Genomic DNA, 21,832 nt, shown 5'->3' on the forward strand with positions numbered 1-21,832 from the left:
GCTATCAGCTAATGAGAACTTTTGGAGAGTTTGCAGAACCCTGAATACTTTACTGCAGAGATTGTAGTTTTGGGCTGTTGAGGAACAATTATACTTTCAATACTGTATGTAGTCAACGATATCCTTTTTTAATGATGACTTGAAGATAAATTTCATCATTTTCCTTTATTTCATTGTACTAACAAACATTTGGATCTAGATTAGATTATAAAATGAGATGAGCTATGTTTTCTCTCCTTATTTTGCACCGAAACCCCCAGTTTAACATAACATTAAGTACATTGTTACTATGGGTGAGAGTTATGAATAGGTTGGCAAATTCCCCCACCCCTGCAATCCCCGCAGTCACCTATAAACTCTTGGTGGAGGGTTCCGAAAGGGACCAGATGACAGAATTAATTCTGAATCACGTCATCATGACCCTGCCCCCGCTGTGCAATGCCTGCAATATAGAAATTGTGCAGCGGGGCGAAGCCACAATAATGCAATTGCAAGTGCCATGCGCCCCATGTACAGTTCCCAAAAGTAAGCCCTGACCCTATCTAAATCACACCAACCAGCTCCGCCCCCCTCCCCCACCCCCGCTTCACTGAGCTGGCTACCCTCTCCCAGAGATAAAGTTAACAATCCTGGTGATCCCTCCTAGCATTGTGTGACTGTGATCACTATCCCCTGCTGTTTGTATTTTCTGTATGGTAGTTTTACCAGGTTCTTGCATTGATTATGTTGTCTGCAAAGGCGAATCTAGAATTATGGTAATGATTGCTCCCAGATCTAGACATAATAGCAGGGGGACCTTTGTGCGGCATAGCCGTATGGCAAAAAGGGGGCATGGCCTCATGGGAAGGAGGTGTGGCATCACAAAATGGGGTGTGGTATTACACGTTAGACCATACACAGTAATGCCCATTACACATTTAAGCAAACTCCGTAATACCCATTACACATAAAGCCACACACCGTAATGCCCATTACACATTGTGCCACACATCATGATGCCCATTGCATACTATAACAAACCGTAATGCCCATTACATATTTGCCACATAAGTGCTGCTTACCTACGTGCTCATTGCTAGGGGGTTCTTGCTTGATGGCACCATAGTACCCATTACACATGATGCCGCACACCATAGTACCCATTACACATGATGCCGCACACCATAGTACCCATTACACATGATGCCGCACACCATAGTACCCATTACACATGATGCCGTGCACCATAGTACCCATTACACATGCTGCACACCGTAATGCCCCTTACACATTAAGCCACACATTATGCGTAATGCCCACACATACCGCCACTTGTAGCGTCCCTTAAGCAATGCCCCCAAAAGTGCCACTTACTGTAAATTTTTATATGAGCCTTCACTGCTGCTGCAGGGAGAGATGGAGAGCGGTGCAGCTGCTTCTATGGGGAGAGGAGCAGATCGCAGCGCAGAGCACCACATGATTAAAGGGGGGGGCGGGCTGAGGTGAAAGCGGGGAGAAGAATTGGAGCGGAAGCTGCAGGGGTGACAGTCATTGACAGCTGGGCAGAGAGCAGGGGGCTGCCCGGCTGTATTCAGAGCACTGCAAGTCACGGCTGTTTGAAATAATACCCCTTTCACAACAGAAAATGCAGGGATTTACCCGGGAATACAGTATGGTCCCAGGATCATGCAGGGACATTCCCAGGCTGACCCCTTATACACCAGCCTAGTCCCTGCATTTTCTGGTGTGAGAGACAACCACTCCCATCTCCCTACCCCCCTTTAACCAACCAGCTATATCTTCAGAACTAACTGACCCATTTACATGAGGCCAGTATCATATTGAAGAACTTTGGAGTTGGCTTTGAATGATTTTGGTCCCGTGAAACTGGGCTGTTTGGTTCCAGAGAAATCTGCCCTCAAAGAACATAAACATTCATGAAATTACATTTAAGAAATGAAAAAAAAAAAAACGGTTTAACCTCAATATCCCTGGAACCAATTAACCCATATGGATCCAGCCTGGTATCAGATTGAAGGCCCAGCGATTTGGGTTCGATTGAGATCAACCTCGAGCTTCAGTGATGCTGAAGGGGGAACTGGCAGCCGTTAAACTGGGTGGGGGTCGGAATTAGCGGGTCCCATTTTGTCCTATAGGGAAAACGTTCCAGCTTTGCCTGGCAGTATCTCTGTTTCCCAGGGGGCTAGAGACACGGGGCTGGGCTCGTTGGAAAGCCCCATCCCTCAGCTACAAAATGGGTCAATGGGTGGTCCTTTGCACCCCCGGACCACCCCCTAGATTCGCCTATGGTTGTCTGCTACAGTCTGGAATTAAGTGCAGAGCTGCTGATAAAGCTGGCTGCTCTGAGACCCCATGTGAGACAGGATTAATTGAATACCGCACCCCCTTAAAAGAAAAGTCTACATCCACCCCTGTTCTGAAACATGTGATCTCCTACATTAGAGGTTCCAAAACTGGATGCTCTTGCAGAGGTGCTTTGGGTTGTTGATCTGGAATCAGTTCAAATTATATACATGGTCAATGTAATAGGCAAAACCTGTGCCTATGGCTTCCGATTATAAAATATGTGGACAAACAGATCTAGGACCAGATCAAGGACCACATGGGCTGGGGCTAAAAATGTTTGAAATCCTATACTGAGAAAGGGAGGAGCTGTGATCAGTATGGTGTGGGTGTGGCTAGCGTCACATTGGTGTGTGTATACACCCTATCATATCAGCCTACTGTCTCCCTAAATAAATAAAATTAGCATTGCAATATTTATCATTAAGGGCCAACTATTGGTGCCAATCCTGGGGCATTTTTTCAGTCCCAGGATTCGGGATTCAAAAATGCTTAATCCAAGGACTCCCAGGATTGAGTGCATCAATGTAACTGTAACCCCCCTTTCCCCCTCAAACCCGACATCTTGCTGTGTGCCTTTCCCGGTGGTGCCAGTGTGGAGAGTAGCAGCTAGACCGTGCAGAGGGTGGGAGCCGGGTGGAGCAGCAGGTGGGAGCACAATGGCATTCAGGTGGGAGTGGAGCGGCAGGAGGGTTGCGCAGCATGACCTTTGACATAATTTCACTCTGCGCACTGCTGCAGAGCCGTCCAGCTGGGGTCAGGAGCAGCGTCTAAACGAGATTGAAATCCCGGCGATTTAAGGGCCAAATCCTGGGATCCCATCGATCTCAAACCCAGGATTGGCCACCCTACGGCTAATTACATTGCCACCTATTCAGCTGAGCATCATCATGCTACCATAATGATGAGCGTATTTTTATGTGGAGCTCTGGAGCTGGAGCTGCATCTGTCCCATTGGTAATCTGGCCCTCGATGGCATATTAAAACAATTTGCTTAATTGAATGTTTTGGGAATTTCTCCCTTTTGGTCTAAGGCGCCATGATTAAAAATATTTTGGGAAGCACTGTCCTACCTGATTAGTTAATATTGACAGAAGTCACCATCTGGCCAGCGAGGAATCATTTTAACGTATTATAACATACAGTATTAGCTAAGGCATAATCTCAAGCAATTGACCTGTATCTGCTGGGGAATGAGGATGGGGGACCATTAAAAAAATAGCTGTACAGAGCCCCATGATCATTTTTGCTGGCCCTGAATATATTGCTTTAGAGCTGATGGTCCAAACCAGGACCGGATCATGGTATTTCCTGCCTAGAATTTGAATGTTCTCCAAAATGATACCTTTTTAAAAAAAATGTTTTGCTTCTAGGCAGAGACATTTCCCCATACTGTACCAAGTAAAGGGTAGTGATTGCAAAAGGTGCTGCGGTACTTGTTTCCTAGCACGGCGCCCATTGCATTGCATTGCGTACCATTTTTAGTACTGTGCGATGCGATCTCCATGTTAAATGCACAGGAGTGCTTGTAGAATGAAATATTGCATAGGATCGCAGGCCAGCAAATGGCATGCGATGCAGCGAGCCCTGCGTCCACAACCTTTTCATACCCCCACTCGGCGTGGAGTTGAAGTTAGATAGTGCCCAAAGTGTGGCAATGCAGCGAGCCCCACGAGGGGATGCGGAATACGAGCCCCGCGAGGGGACGAGTAATACAAGCCCGAAGCGTGGCCACACTATCTAAAATCAACTCCACGCCGACGTGGATAGTGGGGGTATGAAAAGGTCGGAGGATGCCTACCGCCGCCGCTCGCCACGCTTCAGTTTGGCATTGATAGTGGGGGTGACGTTGACACTGGGGGTGACACTAAATGATGGAATCACATTGTAAGCACCCATCTGTGTGCTTGTACAATTAAAAATCGCATACGATGCAATGAGATGCCGTACGATGGAATCGTGGGCGCCGTTCTAGGAAACAAGTACCGGTGCTACTTTTCTATAAGACCACCTTGAAATGCCCCATAACAGGAGATCAGTACCAATGTCAAAGTGCCCTGCGAAGCACAGTAATCTGTGCCTACTGCATGTTCCCGAGAATCTCATTCCAGAAGAGGTAGAACATGTGTGACAAATCTTCATTATTTAAAAATCCCGACTGTGGTTGTGATTTTTTGGGTCCCTTTTCTAGCAGTTGATTGACAGAACATACTGTGCCATTGCTTATCGCGGTGATACTTGAATGTTTGGGAATAATGTTTTATTTACAGTAGGATGAATGATTCTGAATACTGCACTATCTTCTACGGCTCAGACACCGATCTCTCTGATCTTCGTACACCACTGGGTACCCCATAATGCTTTTGTTTTCTTTGGATGTTATTTTGCTGGAGTGGTTGATATGTTTTTCGTTCCTATGTATCATTTGTAGAGGTAACTCTGTTGCACGCAGATGTTTTCTCAACCAAGATTATAATAACTGAGTGGTTAAGGAAAGCAACATCTTATAAACACCTAGACAACGATTCTTTTCAAGAGCAGATCATTCTTTTGACAGTGTTATTCTCAGCTATAATGAGGTAAAGGGGTAAAGGTAATAAGGGATACAGCCAGCATCCTGTCAGTCAGGATGACAGTGTTCTATAGACCAATGCTGGCATCCCAACTGCTATCAGTAGACTGTTGCCGGAACCTCAACATGGATCAGGTTGATTATGCAGGAATACCGACAGCGAACATCCCAATCGCTGAGTATGCAGGCTGGGCTATAGTCCAGGGAGGGGGGGGGGGGGTTAGGCACTAGTGAGGCACATTTACGGTTAGGCTGCAAGGGGTGGGAAGGTTAGAGTTATGCTGGGTACACACCAGGACGACTAGGGCCCAATCCCATCAATTTAGATCCAATTCCGACCGAATTGTGTGGTGATCGGGCCCTTTTCTGTCCTGGTGTGGACCGATACCGATCCGATGCGCGGTCCCGCGGGTCGGTCGGTCGTTTCTCAGATCCCACCTGCTGCAGGTAGGATCTGAAGGACTACCATACTCCCGGGTGCGGGTCGCCATCGGATCGGACCCGCTCACGGTGCACATCGTGAGTGGGTCGTGCCCCCCGCATCATCGTGAGCGGGTTGGAAGAAAACACTGATGTCCCGCTCACGATGTGCATCGTGAGTGGGTCGTCCTGGTGTGTACCCCACATTAGGTTGAGAGGTGGGTTAGGTTTTGGTGGCAGAATACGGCGGGGAGGGTTAGGGTCAGGTAATCACAGACAGGTAGAACACTGATTATCTGGCATAGTTTGTTCCAGAACTCAGCCGGATTACTGATTTTGAAGTATTATTGGTGGTGTCATCTGAATGCAGTGCACCCCCCTCAGCTCAATCCCCCCTCCCCCACCACCCACAGCTTAACTCCTGATCGCACGGTATCTGAGCCTCCACAATGTGTCTCATCCCCTGCAGCGTGCCCTCTGCAATGCTCCCCACAGCCCGACATCCTCGCACTGCCCCACTAAGCCCTCCCACAGCCCCTTCTACATCTAACACCCACCAAATCCTACCTTCCCCCTTGCACCTAATGTGTCCAGATTAAAGGAGGTTCCGTACCATCAGGTGCCGGAAAATCACTGTTCTACCTGTGGATTTCGAACTATTTCCTTAAACCTTTCTTCGCGTTCTAGTAGCTGGTCCTGTCCAGCTTGTTCTGTGCCGTGCAAACTCTTCACCTACAATACTAGGATGTTCATCCTAATGCTCTTTGGCTCCAGGAGATTTTAATTTCCCAGTAACACCAACTAATACTATAAAAGCTTGTTCCTAAGGAAACTGAAATTGCCCGTGAACAGGTTTTATTGCAAAGCCTTTGTATACTTTTTATGACACAGTCCCTCAATGCCAGTGTCAAGAATGGATTTCAAATACTGTCAATAAAATGATTTCCCCTGGGCGGTTATTCTGCTACAATATAAGTAAACAATTTTGCACTTTAAAAAAAAAAAAAAGAAAATTACAATCTCGGGTTAAAATTTTGAAAAAGTTTGACTTCCGGAGGAGAAAGGATTACATATATCTCCACATAGAGGTTCTGTGTTTTACTAAATCTTTAATGTTTTATTTAAAAAAATAAAAAATTCTGTCCTGAATACTATTACTATGCATCATGAGTTCTATAAAAGTAAATACAATCTGTGACGCAGAGAAGGGGCAGCTACCCCCTACCCTGATGTTATCAGCCTGGGATTAGGCACAAATAAAATACAAATATTATGGTATAACTCCTCACAATCAGGATCAAATTGGTATCTTCCAAATTAAAACAATCTGTATGTAGCCATCCCTCATTCAAAAGGTGGTTCTTCTCAAATCCTTCCACTCCACAATGTACATGTATTTAAATATATAATCAATAGTACAATTTCTTAAGAGAAAGTCCACACACACACAGAGGGGTAAGAAGTTCAGGTACTCTTTAAATTATCCTTCTGTAGGTGAAATATTACTGTTGTCTCTATAGGTTCACCTCATGAGAAAGATGGTACAGTAATTCATACATTTTTGCTTGCATGCAACCAGTTTATGACATGTACCTGTGCATCAAGGTTTCTTTAAGGATTAATAAGAATACCAGATCCACCCACACCTTCTGTGTTCTCTAATACCCCTTTCACAGTGCACTTTTAAAACGGCATATTGCTGTTTTTTCCCATTTCAACACATTTAAGGCTGCAGGGGGAAAGTGTCAGAGTTGATTTACTGGATAAAGATAACCGGTATTTCAAAACGTTTAAAAAGCAGAGTCCTACACGTTTCAGAGACATTTTTTTATGCAGTGAGAATGGCTCTGAAACAGTATTTAGTAAAAACAACAGATTACTGACCTGTGATAGGCTGGCCCCTGCATTCTGCCTTGAAACGTGTTGAGGGGATTAAAACGGGTTGACTGATGTGAATGGTATTTAAATGGTATTTAAAACGGTAATCTAGTGCAATGTCAAGGCTCAGACCTGTTTTAAATACCGTTTTAAAATACCATTTTTTTAAACGTTTAGGCAGTGTGAAAGTGGTATAAGAATGTTCCAAGTGTTTACATGTATGCTTACATTCATATGCATACGAATCCTCACATAAAGGTATCTTTCACAGTGGACGGACTCTCAAGGGTTAATATCTCCAAAATCCTTTTTATTCTTAAAACATCATGACCAAAAAAGTCATCATAAAATCAGTTCATGTATACTGTCACTAGGAGAAATTAATTTAAAAACCCGGGAATGCTCACCAGTGAGTTCAATCAATTTTTGGTCATGTTTTAACAATAAAAAGGATTTTTTGCATATTAACCCTTGAGAGTCCGTCCACTATTAAAGATACCTTTATATGAGGATTCCTATGCTTATCAATGTAAGCATACATGTAAGCACTTGGAACATTCTTAGAGAACACAGAAGGTGTGGGTGGATCTATAATTCTCAGAGCTTAAAGTGGTCCTGGAGAAGTCCCTAACAATGGGCAAGCACCTCCCCCCCCCCCCCCGAATTGGGCAGAGCCTAGACCAGTGTCAGGAAATTTGTGCCCTACCTACCATAAAGGGACATATTACACCGGATGTAGTGCCCTTGATTCATATTAAATCAAACAGTAGTGCCCCTTATACACATAATGAACACAGTTGTGCTGCTTATACACATCTTTCGTGTCCTTTTAGTGGCACTTCAACGGCAGTGGTGGCATGGCATATGCCTTGCCAGAAGAAATGGCTTGGACAGGCTTTTCTGTTGGAATTACTGTTCAGGGCTGTGATACAGGTGGAACTCAGTTCCCCCTACCATTAGAGGTGGTGGAACTCAGTTCCACCCAGTTCCCCCTTACTTTAACCCCTAATAATTCTTAAAGAAACCTTGATGTACATGTCATACACTGGTTACATGAAAGCATACATGTACAAATTAATGTACCATCTTTCTCACGAGGTGACCCTATAGAGACAACAGTAATATTTCACCTGCAGAAGGATAATTTAAAAGGGACCTGAACTTATTACCCCTCTGTGTGTGTGGACTTTCTCTTTAGAAATTGTACTACACAATGTTTATATATTTTATTACATGTACCTTGTGAAGTGGAAGGATTTGAGAAGAGCCACCTTTTGAACGAAGGATGGGCACACACAGGATATAAGATTGTTTTAATTTGGAAGATACCAATTCGATCCTGACAGTGGGGAGCTATACCATTATATTTTTATATTATTATGCATCATTGAACCAAAAGTACTGTAACACAAGATACAGAATACAAAAATGTAACAGTGTCTATTGTCTATTTTTATTGGTGCAATAATATTTAGGGTAGCGGAACACTGAGTACATATCCTTAGTATAGCTGTCCTTGATAAGGAGGGAGGCAAATCATTGTGATGCGGTTAAGATCCTGGCGGTCCAGATGCCAGCGTTCAGAACACCAACATCAGCAATTCTCTCTGCACAAGTAACATCTGCCCCACCTGCAGTGCACATGGTTTTGTCCATCTAAGAAGGATTTTGGCAGAAAGAGTGAACTAGAATAAGGCCCTCAGTGTCAGGAAGTGAATCTGCCAAAGAAACCTGGACTCCGTCTAGCTGGCCTGCTGCTTTGCTTGTGTATGGTGGACTGCAGTTCTTAGGAGATCGTTCCTAGGGATTTCTTACACTGTAATGAGATGCACCTGCTCCTCATGCATCGCACTTCTATTATTAGACCTGTTCTGAAGCAGCTACATGTCTGCTGGATTTTAGTCTGGCTTATTTATGTACGCTTCACTTCTGCCAGCACTGACCATGGCTTGTCCTTATCCCTTCCACTACGGCATTTCTGATTCCAGAGCCATTACTCAGTGTGTTAATACAATTGGTTGTTCACATTTACAGCATCAGACCTGTACAAAAGGGGTGATTCTGGTTGGTTTGCAAAAGCAAACTCCTTTTATGGACAAAACCATGCTGCACTGCAGATGGGTAACATGTGCAGAGAGAGTAAGATTTGGGTGAGTTATTTTATTTCTGTGCAGCGTAAATACTGGCTGCTTTATTCTTACACTGCAATTTAGATTTCAGTTTGAACACACCCCACCCAAATCTAACTCTCTCTCTCTACATCTGCCCACCTGCACTGCACATGGTTTTGTCCATTAAAGAAGGAGTTTGCTTTTACAGACCAACCAGAATCATAGTATACAGTATATGCATGATTCTGCGTCAGCGTACCTGCTAACTTCCTTATGACAATGTCATCACTAGCAACAGGACTGCACCCGGTGACCCACCCACACTATGAAGGAGTATAGGCATCCACTTATTTTTGTCCATGTCACTTTCATGACACTTTGTCAAGACAGATCAGATCTGTGCGATTCCATCGTCACTGCCCAGTGTCCATCCTGACCCAGAAGCACCAACAGAAGGCTGAATCTATACACAATTGCCCACCTTGTCCACAGCGGCACCAAGAAGGGGGAGCAAGTATCAAGGGAATGGGCTTGTTGGATGGGTTCAGGTCCTTACACACCCCCACCCCCCTCTTATCAGAAGCCTCTTTCTCCAGCCCATACAGTACCCCACGTGGGGTTGGGGGGGGGGGGGGTGGGTGGTTGCACTGATTGGGCCTCCCCCTGGATGTGCCCCTGGGAATGCACTGCTTACACAGCACTTTATTCATGGTTTTAAAGTGGCCAGGGCCAATATCTGGGCTTAGGCTAATCCCCAACATTAAACAGACTACGGCGCTGTCCATCCATGTACAGATGGAAGGTCCCTCACATGGGCAGTTGGCTATTGCTTTCTACAAAGCATGTGCAGTTTGCACAAGATCCGTCCACATTTCCACTATAAGGGGGTATGCAATTCCGTTTGAAAAGCTTCCGCTTCAGTGCGACAGCCTCTTACCATGCCTTTGCAAAGTGTCATATGCCTCCTGACGATATTTGGCCTATGAGGCGCAATGTAGGCATTGCTAAATTGCATTACCGCTTCGAGAGCTACTATATAAACGCCTGCACCACGTGGGACGCTGCCATTTTGCAAGTTATTTTTTGGGCCGTTATCTCCCTGAAATCTCAAAACAGGAGTGAGAGTTCTGAGGTTAACAGAGGATTATGGGGGAAAAAAAACATGATATGGCAAAAACAAACAACAATGCATCAGGGGATACTCAGTCTAATCATGACAAAAAGACAGAAATCGAAATTTTTTGGAAAAAGCATAAAATGGCTAAAAAAAGGCGTTTAGCCCCCCACGCCCCCCCCCCCCCAAAAAAAAAAAGGTCAGGATACATAGGAGACGCATAAATACATGATATAAGAACATGAACATCTAAATTTACAGTTACATTTAGCAAAGTACCCTTGTCATGACAAATCAAAACTGTCTAGATGAAATGGACTTAAAAGTGTTTGTACTGTATGCTGTTGTAAACATCTCAAATAGTGAACAATGAATAGGTTTGTGAAGATACAGTATATCGACAGTTTGAGCACAAATCAGCTCAGTAAGTCGCAAAAACAACATTTCGACGTGCGAGAGAAACAAAATTAAAAAAAAAAACTGCTGATGTGTTAACGACAGTGGCAAAAACATTACATTGAATACCTGAAAGCAAAACAACAACATTTACAGGCAAAACAACTAAACATATCGCCAATAAAAAGACTTCGACACGGATTGCATACCCCCTAAGTGAGAAATGATCAAATTTGTTATAATAAAATCACATTTTTGAGAAGATGATTTGAAAGTACTTGTTCATTATAATGGTCATGACTGTTACTTTCTTTACATTGTAAAATAAGACATAAATCACTTGGCCACCAAAAAGCGAATCATGCAGAAAGACAACCATACAGTATCTGTAGGGTGAGAGATGGACAGAATTATTTGCTTTTTACTAGAAAATGACAAAAGCCAGCATTCACTGCATGGAAACACAAGAACTCACATTCACGAACAAAGAGATTATAGCCAGGCCATTGGGGTTGCGGGATGCCTCGCTGACATTACTGTACAAATCCTGGTTATAATGAATCAGCTGTACCTGTAATAAGAGAGGGGTATCTCACAAGGTCAGTAGCTAAAAAAGAAGATACAGAGTCAAAGGTCATAGTTACAAAGAGACATAACACATAAGTGAGGAAAAGAGAACGCAGGCATGGAGAAGCATAGATTAATAGTCACAATGATAACGGGGGTCAGTGGATTCTGAACCAGATCAAGAAATGTAAGATCACACGGTGCACAATGAACCCTGGTTTTTAAAGATTATTAAAGAAAATAAAATTCTACATTAACATATTTTTGGAAATTTCTCAAAAATACACTTTCTATCTTATACATCTTTATATTAGTAGGAGTGTTTTAATGGTCATTTAATAAAAAAAAAGGACAAAACTGAAGTTTGGGGGGTGATTCAGCTTGACTCTGGCAAGCGCGAATTCAGTCCGGGGACCGATGGTGTGGCCCTGCACATGCGTATCTTCACATTTGTAGGGCCGATGTGTGAACGCCTTTGCCAAAACGTTTGCACAAAGGGGGGGGGGGGGGCGGAAAGTGGGTGGACAGGAGAGTGCCCGCAAAAACGGTGGGTGAGCGCAGAAAAACACTGGGAATCCTCATGTGCAAGCAGGCGTGGGGAAGTCTGCCCCCTGTTGGACCATCTCCAGCCCAGATAAAAGTCAGATCAGACTGACTTTAATCTGCGAGTGGACGAAAATCATTCTATGTTCGATGACCATTGAATGATTTTTGACCCAATTTGCTCTGCGGTGGGCGGAGTTTCCCGATTGTTAAGCAACAAATTTGATCTGTTTAACGAGTCAAGCTGAATAATCCCCTAAATACTAAAAATATGAGATAAATATTTTTTTTGGTACTTGTGGACAATCACGGCTCCCACAATGTCCATCGCATAGTAAAAAATCGCATTGCATTGATCGCATTGATCGCATGCGATCACATGCGATTTTTAACAGAAATGCATCCAAATTAGTATCAAACATGTTCAATGGCCCCCAAATGTCATTTTTCAAGCTGTACCACCCCCACTATCAACTGCGAACCCGAAACATGGCGAGCGCAGCGAGCCCGCGAGGGGCGGCGGTACGCATCCTACAACCTTTTCATACCCCCACTATCCACGTCGGCGTGGAGTTGAGAATAGAAAGTGTGGCGAGCGCAGCGTGCCACCGAGCCCGAAGCGTGGCGAGGGGACATGGATACCTTCACAGGTATACGCGTCCCCTCGCGGGCTTCACAGGTGTCTGCGTCTCCTCGCGGGGCTCGCTGCGCTCGCCACGCTTCGGGCTCGGTGGCTCGATGCGCTCACCACACTTTCTATTCTCAACTCCACGCCGACGTGGATAGTGGGGGTATGAAAAGGTCGTAGGACGCGTACCGCCGCCCCTCGCGGGCTCGCTGCGCTCGTCACGCTTCGGGTTTGCGTTGATAGTGGAGGTGGTACAGCCTGAAAAATGACATTTGGGGGCCTTTGAACATGTTTGATACAAATTTCAATGCATTTGGATGCATTTCTGTTAAAATCGCATGCGATGCGATTGCATGCGATTTTTTTTTTAAAAAAATGCTTAAAAACTGCAAAAATCGCATGCCATGTCATGCTATCGCATGCCACTACATATGGCATGCAATGGCATGCGATGGGAGCCGTGAAAGTCCACAAGTACCTTTTTTTTATTGGGTTTTCCATCCAAAACTCTCTCTTTTTGAAGTGTAGCTCAGGTATATAAAAAGCTGCTAATTTTAAAAATGTTATATAAAATTATATACAATTTACTTGCACAAGTAGTTCAGTAAAATAGCAGCAGTCTATTTTATATTGATTTATTTGCAATGATTCATCTTAATATGTTCCTGATTATTATGTCATTGTGTATACACAGGTTATTAACTAAAGCCCTTACTGATAGCTTTATAGAAAGTAATGACTATAACAGGCTACAGATATAATAATTGCTGTAAAAAGAAACACAACACTAACATGAAAGGATATACTAACAATCCAATACAATTAATAACAATATTTTCCAGGCTGTATCATTTTCTATTTTACACAATGCCATCCATTATATTGATTGTTTTCTTTTATGCACCTGTATATAAATAATTGGTTTCAATTTCTAAGTAGCAACAGTACCCAAGATGTACAAGACACACAATACCTTGATTGAAGGCTGCATTTAAGCAAAACTACCATTTTCTGCAACTTCGTAATTAAATACTTTATATTTATGTATAGAATAAGAAAACTGAGGCTGGGTTATGGGACACTGATACTAAAAGTGTGCAACGCTTAGTTAAAATGTATTAATTATGTACATACATACACACTCACATGTACTTTAGAAATTATGATCTCTGTCAATGTCTTTTATTTTATTGTTTACATATTTTCTTTTTTCAAAACTAAAGTGATTGCAATTAAAAAAAAATGTAGGCAATTCTGAGTGCTCAGGCTGCTCTAGTGGGTAATATTTCCCAATTGTTCCACCAGTCTCCTTGGAACATTGGGCAAAAACCAAAAGCTAAAGTACTAATCACTAAGAAATAAATGGGGTATCCAATTATCGGTTGTAATTTACAGCACATAAAAAAATTTGCTGGGTGCTAGCAAAGTATTCCCCAATGTCGGCACTTATTTGAGATTATGTTATGCAGGCCGCAGGCCTGTGAAGCATAATCTGTGATAGCGGACCCATTTTTTCATGAAAACACATGAGCCTGTACACTTATTCAGGATCCCATGTGTTATTGCCCAAAAAATGGAAATTATTTGGCTGATAAAAATGGGCTATAATTGGATATCATTAAAAAGAGGGTCGGTCAAAAATCAGACCATTTTTATTGGCCGAAAAATTTGCACATGTAATTGGATACCATAGTTACAACACTCCTCTTCTCATTCACACCACACCTCTTCCCACTCACATCATAACCTGTTCTAGCTTACTGTTCACACCATACCTATTACCACTTACCCCACACAACTCTGCTGACACCATGTCTATTAATGTTTACACCACACCTCTTCCGATCCATACCACAATACTTCCCACTGATACCACACCTTTTCCTGCTCACACTAGACCACTTCCAGCTCACAGCACACCTCTTCTTGCTCACACCCCACCACTTTTCACTTACATCACACCTTGTCTTATTCATACAACACCTCTTCTGGCTCACACCACACTAAGGTGCAGTGAAAATGGCTGATTTTAGAAATTGAAAATGCATGTGTATGTAAAATGTTGTACCCCATGGTAGTAGTTCATTGCCAAAGATTCATTTTACTAGTTCAATATCCTCAGCTCCCATAATGCCATAAAAGTTTTTAGATTTGGTCACGGATAGGCAATACCACAATATACATATTTCGGTACCTGCAGGTCCATCTGTGCCGCGTCTCTTGTCTCACATAGCATGGAAAGCATTTATAAACACTAAAATGTTAGGCATTCATATATTTACCTAAGTGAAGACTCAACAAAACATTTCAATTTGACTATAATTTAGTGGAATTCTGGTAAAATTGACCAGTTCTGAGTTAATTTCTGAAGATATTTTCAAAAAATATCCAGGACCCATCAGGAGTTGGTAGCTACAGTTCAGGGTTCAACCTAACCCCCACCCCCCAATCAACCATGACATAAGAAATAATGTTTGTGGTTGTAGTAAATGTACATGTGTTGTGTCATCTATACACGAAGAAATAGTTGGTAAGTAATTTTGTATTTTCTTTGTAACAATTTTTTTTGGCAAGTTTGCCATTTCCTCCATTGATTTTATAGTATTTCTAATCAGGCCGTCTCTTGTTTTCAGACATAGAGACCCAGCAGCCGTGGTAACCAGCTTCACGGTCCTGTCAACTGCCTGCATGAGGCACAGAAACTGCCATATACACTGTGTTGCAATTGAGACTGTGTCTGAAACATCAGTTCTTTCTCAGACATACTGTATCTCTGAGGAGTGGAGGAAGAGACAGTTTAGTTGTTTCCCAGTCAATTACCTCAGTATTGTCTTTTGCTCTATAAATGTAGAGTAGCAGTGTGGAACTGTCTCTAGCATTCAGATTTTTTTTCACAGGAAAACATTTGATATCTCACTGTTCATTGAACAGCATACTGACCGGTACATTATCTGGATGTAAAAAGTATTGTAAGCCTTAAGCCGCCCATACAGGGTCCGTTTAACGGATCCGTTGTGTACTTATATAGTACACATCGCATGCCTTGTGCATGCATTGTGCGTGCGATGCGATGAACAGCTAGTACAAAAAGTATGTGCAGCACATGCTTTTTGTACCGTACGATGAGATGCGCGGGAGTGCGCATCTCATAGTACAGAACGGACGGACAGGAACGGACCGTGTATGGGCGGCTTTAGTCTGGATGACCTCATAGACTTTTTATGTAGGATTAGGTAAGTATTGTGAGGATTGTGTAGTGTTCTCGGTAAGCTTGCACTTAATAGAGAACCAAAGGCTGGCATATACCTTCATAATGTAATTTGTCATGTTACCAGGTTTCGTTAAGTGCATGATTGTCAGTCACCTGGAATGATGTAGCGGGCCCTGGACTCTGTTAGCAAGATCTTCGAGTATTAAGCCAGCAGAAATGGCTCTGCACATTCCTAGGAGGTACTTTTGGTTAGTGCCTACAGATGGAGCCAACTTTGTTCATCCCACGGGTGCGCCATAGCTTTCCGTCTTGGCAAAGTTTGCAGAGAATGAGATACACGTGTGTGTGAGATGCTCGCAATGGGATGCTTGAGTGTGTGAGACGTGTCTCGATGAATGGCGGGCCGAGATGGAAACTACCGTATGGCATGCACCCGGGATGAACAAAGGTGGCTCCATCTGTAGGTCACTTGTCTCAATATCTGGAAATGTTGTATCTATTTAGCCAAATCTACCAACTGTCTTTTTTTCAGTCAGCAAGCTTCAGTCCATTTAGTAACATGAAGAAGTGGCAAAGTGGCGATTCATTGAAATGAAGAAAGCATAATGCCTACTGAAGGTTTCTATTAGTGTGATGACACCTCTATGATGGCAATTATAGCACACGCACGTTGTCAAGAATTCTTCCTTGCCATACATCTTTAAAGGTGAGAGAGGATTCCTGTGGCTATACTGTTTGCTTTCTCTATACTGTTTCCTGACTCAGCCCAATGTATTTGTCCAAAGGTTCATGAACCAGTGAAATATGCTCCTCTATGATACATCACATGGGATACTTTGAGCCAATCTTTTCATTAACCAAGGTACAATTTACAAATATGTAATGTTCTTGTTATGATAATCTGGGATGAACTCAGAGTAACCCGCACTCTGACTGGCACCAAGGTGTTGATTGCAGCCTGAATTGTGCTTCTGTGGCCAAGGTGGTGAAGCCACAGCAGCACCTGAGCATAACCCTGACTATTAATATACCCTGAGTCGCCTGGCACCTGCGGAGGTCTTAGACTTTGCCACTAATAGCCGCCTTTCCGGGGGCGTGGCTACGGCGGCGAGCGGGTAAGACGTGTCCGGACGGAGCTCCCTGGCTGCCCATCCGTTAAACCATCCTGCGCCTAATAATACACCCGAAACCACCGCCAGCGGCTGTCAGGCGACATCTCCCTACCCCACACGAACCGCCCGCCCGACAGACCTGGTCCCGGCGCCGTTACCAGCCCGCCGGACCAAAGAGAGGACTGCGGCCTACCTCTCCCCGCCGCACAGCGCACATCTGCCCGTACGCCCGCTGCTGAGGCTGCGTCGCGGAGGAGATCTCTCTGGAACACCCACCCGCCGGCAACATCCACCGGAGAGCGGAGCCCACAGTGAGGAGAACATCCTGGGTCTACCCGCCCGGAGCCTGGTGAGTCTCGTGCTGCGGGCGCCATTTTGGTCACAGCAGCACTTGCACAAACATACAGCCTGCAGTGACCCCCCCAGCGTGACTCCACATCCCCAGCTCGTTGCACCTGCCCAGAGACCACCACCATAGCCTGCCATTGCCCTGAACTGTATACCCTGGTGAGGGTAACACATACCAGCAGACGCCCCCCACCTCAAACGGCGCCTCCTGTGGGAGAAACAGTCTGCTTCTTTCATCCTAGAGTTGGGTGAGCCCTGTGCTGCGGGCGCCATTTTGGGATCAGCAGCACACATACAAGGGCACAAGGACGCAAGCCTGCAGTAACCCCTCAGTGGGACTTCATATCCTATACCTGCTGAAACTGCCCAGGGTACACCACCACAGGCCTCCCATTGCCTTGCACTGCATTCCCTGGTGAGAGAAGCATACAACATCCTACACCCCACTCACTGAGCAAGTACTGTAATCTGCACCAACAAAGTCTGCCTCAGCTGGGGAGGGTACAATTTTTTGGGAAAGAAAGTATTATACTTTTTCTCCCTGTGATAGGCGCTAATCAAACTGTGATATTTTTATTTTTCATTTATCAAAATCTTAATTAAATATTGTAACAAGGATATTTTATATAGTGAGCAGCAGACTAAATGGTGCGATTGTGATCTCGCACCTAATCAGGTGTTGGGTGCACTTAAGTTTACCCCACCTGTCCAACCAAAAAACCTGTTATATAGACTGCGCTTATATAGCAGGTGCACGTAGGCTGAATCAACGATTACTACTAAATGATAAATAAATATATATTTATTAGTATGAATATATCAATATATAAAATTAAAAAGAATTTTCTTTATACACATTTATACATAAAGAGACACATATAGACTTAATACAATAAAAATCGGTGGCCACCTAAAAATATGAATAAATCAATAATTAAATATTGCTTCACGAAAGGAAGCTTTCCTTGATAAGGATGGATATCGTTTTTCCAGTGAAGGAGGGGACAATATTAGCAGCCAATTTGGTAATTTTCAATCACCGCTTGTGATTTTAGTATAAAATTGTCCAGTGCACTTTAGATAAATCTCATACTCACAGATTCCATACAAATGTAACGCTGGGCTGTAGCATAAATTAGCAGGGAGGCAGGAGAGTTGGTAAGTATACTTTAGTCTGTGACTCTCCGTTCTACACCCGCAGAGAACTCCGTCGCCGTGACACTGACCCAAAAGCCGGCAGTTGAACTCAGTCCAGACGCCGTGTCTCTCACACACGGCTGGGGTCACAGTCAGGCGTCAGGCTGGCCCGTGAGGCTGCAGAGACGCGTCTCTCACCCGCTCTCTGTCAGCTGGAAGGAATGGATCTGTGGTCTCTGTTTGTGCTGCTGTTTGCGTAGTGCTGCAGAGTCGCGTCTCTCACCCGCTCTCTGTCAGCTGGAAGGAATAGATCTGCAGTCTCTGTTTGTGCTGCTGTTAGCGGATAATATCGGTGATTGTTGGCTGTTTAGAGGTCCCTTCTTTGGATGGTGTCTATATCCAAAGAAGGGACCTCTAAACAGCCAACAATCACCGATATTATCCGCTAACAGCAGCACAAACAGAGACTGCAGATCTATTCCTTCCAGCTGACAGAGAGCGGGTGAGAGACGCGACTCTGCAGCACTACGCAAACAGCAGCACAAACAGAGACCACAGATCCATTCCTTCCAGCTGACAGAGAGCGGGTGAGAGACGCGTCTCTGCAGCCTCACAGGCCAGCCTGACGCCTGACTGTGACCCCAGCCGTGTGTGAGAGACACGGCGTCTGGACTAGGGTGGCCAATCCCGGGATCGGGATCCGCGGGATCCCGGGATTTGGCCCCCAAAACACCGGGATTTCAATCCCGGGATTGGAGTTTCCAATCCCGGGATTTCGGGATTAGACTGCGCATGCGCAGTCTAATGCCGGGCAGCGTCTGAGCGGGTGCTCAGCAGCTGCCCGGCTTCTCCCGTCCCGGGCAGTGCGGCTCTGCGCAGCGTGACGACGTCAGAGGTCACGCTGCTCAGGCCGCACAGGCTGTCTGCCTCCATTCTGTCCCCGGACCAGCCCGCCCATCAGCGGACCTGCCGGCACACCGGGGCACCAGCGGACCAGCCCGGGCTGTCCCCGGATCAGCCTGCCCAGCCATCCTGGACCAGCCCGCCCGCCCAGCAGTGGACCTGCCGGCACACCGGGCCACCTGCAGACCAGCCCGGGGCTCCATCACCCCATCTCGCCCACCCACCCGGCCGCACCACGCATCTGTAAGTAAATATGCGGGGCGGCCGAGGTGGGTTTTTAATAGTAGGGAAGCCAATCCCGGGATCCCGGGGATCCCGGGATTGGGCATTTTACAATCCCGAATTCCGGGATTGAAAAAATGCCCCGGGATTGGCTTCCCTAGTCTGGACTGAGTTCAACTGCCGGCTTTTGGGTCAGTGTCACGGCGACGGAGTTCTCTGCGGGTGTAGAACGGAGAGTCACAGACTAAAGTATACTTACCAACTCTCCTGCCTCCCTGCTAATTTATGCTACAGCCCAGCGTTACATTTGTATGGAATCTGTGAGTATGAGATTTATCTAAAGTGCACTGGACAATTTTATACTAAAATCACAAGCGGTGATTGAAAATTACCAAATTGGCTGCTAATATTGTCCACTCCTTCACTGGAAAAACGATATCCATCCTTATCAAGGAAAGCTTCCTTTCGTGAAGCAATATTTAATTATTGATTTATTCATATTTTTAGGTGGCCACCGATTTTTATTGTATTAAGTCTATATGTGTCTCTTTATGTATAAATGTGTATAAAGAAAATTCTTTTTAATTTTATATATTGATATATTCATACTAATAAATATATATTTATTTATCATTTAGTAGTAATCGTTGATTCAGCCTATGTGCACCTGCTATATAAGCGCAGTCTATATAAAAGGTTTTTTTCAGCTGGGGAGGGAGCTTATCAGCCCGGCATCATTCAATTATGGTGAAACAGAATCATAGTACCTCTGCAGCAAAGCTGGCCAAATTTGCAAGAGGACAAGAGGCGCAGGGCCCACAGGCACCCCCGGGGGACTCTGGGCAGAACTCAGGCAACCCAGCCGACTCTGAAGCCCCCCCTGATGATGCTTCACCTGCACCCCCCTCTCTCCAACAAATCCTGGAGGCCATTGCTGGCACTGAGAAACGTTTATCTGATAAAATGGAGAAGGTACAGTGCGACCTATCCCTCCTTAGACAGGATGTGCAGCGCATCAGGGAGCGGGTGGGGGAGGTGGAGACCCGGGTCTCAACGGTTGAAGACGCAATTGATCCTATGAAAACCACAGTGTCTACATTGACACAACAGGTCACAAGCATCCAAAATAAATTAATGGATATGGAGGGCCGTTTGAGGAGAAACAATGTCCGCTTCGTAGGCCTGCCGGAAAAGGAGGAGGGCACGGCGCCAGAGGCTTTCTTGGAGGCCTGGCTTATCGAGACATTTGGCAGAGAATCCTTCACCTCCCAATTTGCTGTCGAGAGGGCCCACAGAATCCCCACCCGTCCACTCCCTCCGGGTGCTCCACCCAGAACCCTTATAGCCAAACTCCTACACTATAAGGACCGTGACACGATCCTGCGCCTGAACCGCACCAAAGGCCCTATGATTAGAAATGGCGCCACCATTTCTACATTTCCCGACTTCGCCATCGAGGTGCAGAAGGAGAGGGCCTCCTTTGTCCCCGTGAAGCGCAGATTGCGCGAATTGGACCTTTCATACTCCATGCTGTTTCCGGCCCGGCTGCGGGTGGTGGCGGAGGGAGAGACTAAATTCTTCAACAGCCCTCGTGAGGTGGCAGCCTGGCTTGATAGATTTGCGCCTGGTGCCCGCCAGCTGGCTCCAGCCTGATACTCTGCAGCAGCCAGAAGCAGGACTTAATCCTCACTTACTTAGTCACTTCCTTTCACTTCATATGAGCCCTCCAGGAGATCCCAAGTCATCTGAGTGGAGCCGATGTTGCTGATTACCGTGAATATGATTAGAGCTGTGTTACAATTGATTTGACGTATTATGCCAGATGCGGGGAAGGGGGGGGGGGCGGTGGGGGGGGGGGGTATATTAATAAATAATGTGTACTTTTTTTTTTTGTTTTTTCTGTATAAATGTTATTTTAGGCAAGTGAAGGCATTATACGGCCAGGGGGCCCCGGAGCTTGCATTGGTAGCTATTAACTGACTGCTCCCATAGTTTGGTAGTTGTTTTTTTTAGGTACTAGGTTTAGGGATACAAGTATGCCTAGGTTGGGGGAGGTATACAGGGAGGGGGTGTATTTTGTTGGGATTGTTTTCTCTATGTTTTCTCGCTCTTTTTCTTCCTTTCTTTCTATTAGTCATGCTAGATATTTTGACTTATTATGCATACAATTGGGGGGTGCGAGGTTTATTCAGGTATTGGCTGTGGTTTACTCAGGTCCACATGGTGGCGGCGCTGCCACAACAGCTCCTTGCGGCCCACACCCTATAATCCAATATGACGCAACTTAATATTTTAGCCTGGAATGTCCGGGGGTTGAATGATAGAGT

General features: G+C 45.0%; 1 protein-coding gene across 1 annotated transcript in view; it reads right to left on the minus strand.

Annotated features, from left to right (window-relative positions):
• The window catches only part of LOC146042459 (carbonic anhydrase-related protein 10-like), a 276,357-nt gene that overhangs the window by 58,980 nt on the left and 195,545 nt on the right, over window positions 1-21,832 (minus strand). Inside the window, exon 5 of the mRNA XM_083162452.1 lies at window positions 11,310-11,405. Coding sequence (XP_083018578.1) covers window positions 11,310-11,405 — 96 coding nt within the window. The remainder of the gene's footprint in view (window positions 1-11,309; window positions 11,406-21,832) is intronic.

Source organism: Crinia signifera, chromosome 19, assembly GCF_055691185.1.
Source record: "Crinia signifera chromosome 19, ASM5569118v1, whole genome shotgun sequence".
Classification (NCBI taxonomy): domain Eukaryota; kingdom Metazoa; phylum Chordata; class Amphibia; order Anura; family Myobatrachidae; genus Crinia; species Crinia signifera.